Source organism: Poecilia reticulata, linkage group LG21 (genome assembly GCF_000633615.1).
Source record: "Poecilia reticulata strain Guanapo linkage group LG21, Guppy_female_1.0+MT, whole genome shotgun sequence".
NCBI lineage: Eukaryota > Metazoa > Chordata > Actinopteri > Cyprinodontiformes > Poeciliidae > Poecilia > Poecilia reticulata.
This window is the reverse complement of record NC_024351.1, coordinates 927,562-933,033: the sequence shown is the minus strand read 5'-3', so window position 1 is coordinate 933,033 and position 5,472 is coordinate 927,562. Positions and strand designations below refer to the sequence as shown.

Genomic DNA, 5,472 nt, shown 5'->3' with positions numbered 1-5,472 from the left:
ACACACACACACACACACACACACACACACACACACACACACACAGACAGACAGACACACACACAGATCAGAGGTGGATCCAGGTGTTTGGCTCTAGTCCAGGTGTGTCTGCAGGTGACAGACCTCCGCTGGCGTACTCCATCACCAGGTAGAGCGTCTTCTCCGTCTCTATCACCTCAAACAGCTTCACTGCAGACAGGTAGGACAGGTGGGGCTTTAAAACGGTACCAGAGGCCCGGCTGAGGCCCGGCAGAACCAGAACCTGTTGGACCCGGCGGATCCAGGTGGGACTCACCGATGTTGGGGTGGTTCAGGATCTTCATGATGCGAACCTCTCTGAGCAGCTGGGACAGGAACACAGCAGGACGTTAAACACACTCAGACCCGGTTCTGGTTCTGATCAAAAGCCTGGTTCTGGTTCTGTTGCTAGCCTCACCTTCTGCAGGCTGGTTGGGTTCAGCTGGGTCTTGTCGATGATCTTGATGGCCACCTGAAAGGTAAAGGTGCGGGTCAGAACGGGTGTCGGTTCTGGAGCGCGTCCCAGAACCGCGTCCAGCCCGGTCCGGTCCGGTCCGGTCTCACCTCCCGGCCCGTCGGGATGTGCCGGGCCAGCTTCACTTTGGCGAAGTTCCCCTTCCCGATGGTCTTCAGCAGCCGGTAGTTGCCCACGTGCGGCGCGTCGTCCGCGGTGACGGCGGCGGCGGCGTTCTTACAGCGGGCGGAGCGGACGGGGCGGGGCAGCGCCTCACCGCGCCCGTCTTCCCCAGGTGCATGCTGGGAAACGAGGAAGCAAAACAACATGGGTCGACCTGAACCCAAACCGTTTGGACCTTCATCCAGGTTGATGTGAATCTACAGAGCAGCTGGAACCGAGAAGGACCAGGAGAACAGGCACAAGAGGAGGGAAAGGTCAGAGGGAAAGGTCAGAGGGAAAGGTCAGAGGGAAAGGTCAGAGGGAAAGGTCAGAGGGAAAGGTCAGAGGGAAAGGTCAGAGGGAAAGGTCAGAGTGCAAGAGCGACGCTTCCTGATCGCATGACGCGTCACCCTGGAGGTTAATCTGACCACAGGTTTGAAGGTTCGTTAAGTTATGGCTGACGGACTAAAACATGTTAACTCCAGCTAACCATTAATCGATTACTAAATCAGTTTATGATTATTTCAATAATCAATAATGACTAATGTGATTAATCTCCCTGTTCTGATCCGTTTCTGTTTAAAGGTTTGTTTCACATTTATGGCAAATGAAAGAGTTTAAGACGTCCATCCGTCCATTTTCTAACACCTTGTCCCTCAGTGGGGTCAGGAGGTGCTGGTGCCTCTCCAGCTAACGTTTTGGGTGAGAGGTGGGGTCACCTGGACAGGTCACCTGGACAGGTCACCTGGACAGGTCACCTGGACAGGTCGCCTGGACAGGTCACCAGTCTGTCGCAGGGCAACACAGAGACACACAACCATACACACACTCACACCTAGGGGCAATCTGGAGAGGCCAATTAACCTGACAGTCATGTTTCTGGACTGTGGGAGGAAACCGGAGTACCTGGAGAAAACCCACCATGCACAGTGAGAACATGGAGACTCCATGCAGAAAGACCGGGAATCGAACCCAGAACCTTCTTGCTGCAAGGCAGCAGCTCTACCCACTGCACCACTGTGCAGCCCGAGTTTAAGACGTAAATTATAGAAATGTGAGGCAGAGATTCGATGAAAACATTCGGTTTAGGACTAAATGTCTGAAGAGACAAATCAGGTTTTAAACTCTCAGCTTGAAGCTTCGTTTGTTTCATGGAGGTAAAAATAAATCAGTTTGGCAAATAAACTATAATCGATTCTCATTTATGATTCAGAGACGGCAGCAACGGATTATTCTAGACAGACAAGCATGAGGCCTTAAAAACTGTTTTATTAAAAACAGATTTATGTCTGAATCATAACATAAATGCTAAAACACGTCACTTCATCAGACGGAGGAATAACTTCCTAGTTTAATGTTTTTGTTTTAGGTTAAAGCACCTGAAATTAATACATAAATATCCATTTGTTTTTACTGCAGAGTTTATGCTTATTGGAAATTATTATAGTCCAACAATCCTGAATAAAAATGTAACAATCTATTTGGCTTTGTGTAAAACGGAGAAGCAGATTTTCCTTCTACTGTTGCAAAAATAACACAACAGTGATTATCACAGGAAAAGCTGCGCAACACGTTGAATCATCAATTAGTCATAATATCAGAGAAATTCAGCAAAACTTCTTCATGAAAATATCTGATAACAATCACAAAGCAAAAACAGCAGTGAAGAAAATGCTGACTAATCATATTTAAAATCCTGACTGAAATATTTCTAGATAACGTCTCAACGACGTCCTCAGTATGTTTTGTCCCAGTAAACATACCTGTTCAGATTATTAGACTGGTTGAGAGTAGAACTGACAATGATCAGTGTTTAGCCTGCAGTCTGCTGCCGAACAGAAAAACGACGCTGTGCCTTTAAGACTCCAGTGTTTGTCGCAACAATAAAGTCAAACTTTGTGCAACTCCAAAAGATTCCAAGAAAAGTTCCTTTGTTTTATTTGATAAAGATTGTTTCTTTATGTGTCCGTGGCCACCATTATTACAGAGTTTTAACAAACACTCAGGCTTATCGGGAAGAACTGGAACTCTTAACCTTCTTGTCCAGCATTAGTGTCTGACCTCACATATGCTCTGCTTGTGGGAACCGTCAGAAGAGCTGATGTCATCGGTTTAACTCCAGTTGACGACTCGATACTTTCTGCTAGCAGCCCGTTTAGATTTTAAGTTATTCGAAAGCAGCCATTTATTTTCCTTGGTGCTGATTGGCTGAACCCAAAGAGCGGAAAATGTTAGCTACCAAAGATGTTTCCTGCTGTGTGTGTTAATGCGTATTAAAGAACATTTGGTGTTTTAACTGTTAAAATAGGCAGCTATACGTGTCTCAGACAAGTCAAATGTATCTTATTGTGTCATTTCAGCCAGCTGACTGGCAGTGCACAGCAACAGTTGCTATGGAAACTCAAAGAGTTAAAAACACTTTGAATTACTAGAAGAAGAGTGTGAGGAAAGTTTTGGCACCCTTGGTAAACCTAGAACAGATTTCTACCAGAACACTCTGGATCAGAGTGACAGATCTGGGAGTTCTGATCAAATGGATCCGGACCGAGCCTCCAGGTTCCGGTTAGGACCCTCAGGACTCCCACTGGGGCTGGAAATGATCCGGAAAACACCGGAAACGCTCCTGATAGCCGTTTCCTCCCTGATGCTCGGAGATCAGATGATTCAGCTGAAGAGGAAAAAGTTTGGAGGTGTTTCGGTTCTGACCCACCTGCTCGGTGTCCCGCTCGTTGACGGTGGGCAGGGGGGTCCTGGTGGACATGATACCCAGGTCAGCGTAACGGAGGTCCGGTCATGAAGCCGCCGCCGCTCCGCTCCGCTCCGGAACACCTGTCTCAAACTTAGCGGGTCGGAAAGTGACGCGCTGCTCCGGCTTCGGCTCGGTTCTATCTCAACGAACTCCCTCGCGGCATCACCTGTCCCTGCCCTGGGTTACCTGTCCCGGCTCGGCTCGGATCCTTTTCCGGAAGTTTATAACTGTCATGGATCCAAACGGAACCGGAGCAACAGTTCCTCTTTAACGCCGAAGTTAGCCGGGGAGTTAGCAGCCCGACACTTCCCGGTGCTGGGACTTTATTTCGGGGAGAGAGGAGGTCCGGCTCGAGCCGCCGGCCTCTAGCTCCGGTCCGCTTGGTGAGGCAGTCCTGGTTCGGTCGGTTCGGCTGGAATTTGGTTCTGTCGGATTCTCCTCATACTCTCAGCTAGGAGTCAGCTAGCCTGAGCCAAGATGGTGGACTAACCCAACCCTACGCGCTGACGGCAAGTGACGTCAGACGCTACGTGTAATATGATTGGTTGATGAGGTCCAGCAGTAGCGTTTGTTGTTACTAGGGTGACTAGAAAAAACGACGGGATGACGTTGATCCCCACCGACAGGGGCGCAACCCGGGAGGAGTAAAAGGGGACATGGAAATTTAAATGTATAAATATTGTATATATTTATACAACGGAGTATTTGAGCCAAAATAAGAAGATATTTTGAGAATGCAGTCAAAATAATACAAGAATAAAGTCCCAATATTCACAGAACAGAGATGTAAAATTACAAGAAATTAAGTTTTAATGCCTAAACAGAAAATTATCAAGAAAGAAAAAAAGGCAGCCCGGAAATTAGAAACTAAAAAACTCTGGAAAGATCAAATGGTTTAAGGACAATGGACTGAAGATGATTTAACAAAGCAGTTAAAAAGAAAACTGCACTTTTCTTAGTCAAATGAATCAAGAAAACAGAGAAGAAGAAAAAAGTCACCAAAGAAGTTTCTATTTAAATTCCTTAAAGTCTCATTTTCCCTCTTTAAAGAGGATTGTTCTTCTTCTTCGAGATAAAACCAGATTCCCGAACAGTTCTGTCTCCAACCAGCAGAGGGCGACAGTCATCCACTCAGTTTCTGCTTTACTTGCAGTCTTTCTGGTTTTAATCTGAACTGGACACAAAACGAACAAAGGCAAACATTTTTGAAGAAAAAGTAAATTTTGTCCGTTAGAAACATGCATCATTTAGCCAGTTATACATATAAATATATATTTTCATTACTTGAATTTGATCAACATCAATCTTATTGCGTTTTCTACAGATTTCAGTATCTTTGAACGTATTAAACATTATATATTTCTGACCAAAGCTGATTTACTCCTCCCAAGGAAAATCTGATTTGTACTAATCTGTGCATGAGTTAGGCTTGTTTTTGCGTTTCACAATAAAATTATGGTCATTTTATTTATTAAGTTATTAACAGTGAGACTTTAAAGTACACCTACCTAACTCAAGAAAGTTTTTATTTCATTGTTCACCACCGACCAGATCTCTGATGAAAAGAGGTATTCAGCCTGTCTACACAAAGGGTTAAACTGCTCGATAAATCATTAGTCATTAACTTGGGCAGGTTAGCATGTGTTAGCATGTTAGCATGTGTTAGCATGTTAGCATGTGTTCACATGGGAAGGTAAAAACTACAAACTAATATGTACAATGTTTCTATAGTGTTTACATCTTTATCTCTCTAGAAAATGTAGAAAATATCCCACATTTTTAATTTTAAGAAAAAAAAATCTAAATATATTCTTAAAAAGACCAAATATGAGAATTAAAAACCGTCCTTAACGTGATGTTTTTTTCTCCTGAATAAATCTCTAAATCTAAAACTTCAACGATGTTTCTGTAATAAAAACACATTTATTTAAAGTATTTCTGCACATTTTTGGAGAAATGAGTCAAAACATCCGGCAGAGGTTCTGCTGAATAAATACATTTATTGAAATGACAGCAGTAACAGATGCACGTCTCTGTTTCTATAACATCCTGCACAGTTTACAACATTCATTACTTTAGGGTTTAGTTA

General features: G+C 44.3%; 1 protein-coding gene across 1 annotated transcript in view; it reads right to left on the bottom strand.

Moving 5' to 3' along the window:
* The window catches only part of LOC103457135 (MAP/microtubule affinity-regulating kinase 3-like), a 9,796-nt gene extending 4,679 nt beyond the window's left edge, over window positions 1-5,117 (bottom strand). Inside the window, exons 1-5 of the mRNA XM_017302258.1 lie at window positions 3,345-5,117; window positions 583-774; window positions 437-490; window positions 296-344; window positions 120-189 (exon numbers count right to left, since the gene is read on the bottom strand). Of these exons, the coding sequence (XP_017157747.1) occupies window positions 120-189; window positions 296-344; window positions 437-490; window positions 583-774; window positions 3,345-3,395 (416 nt within the window). The 5' untranslated portion in view covers window positions 3,396-5,117. The remainder of the gene's footprint in view (window positions 1-119; window positions 190-295; window positions 345-436; window positions 491-582; window positions 775-3,344) is intronic.
* Between the last annotated feature and the right edge of the window lie 355 nt (window positions 5,118-5,472).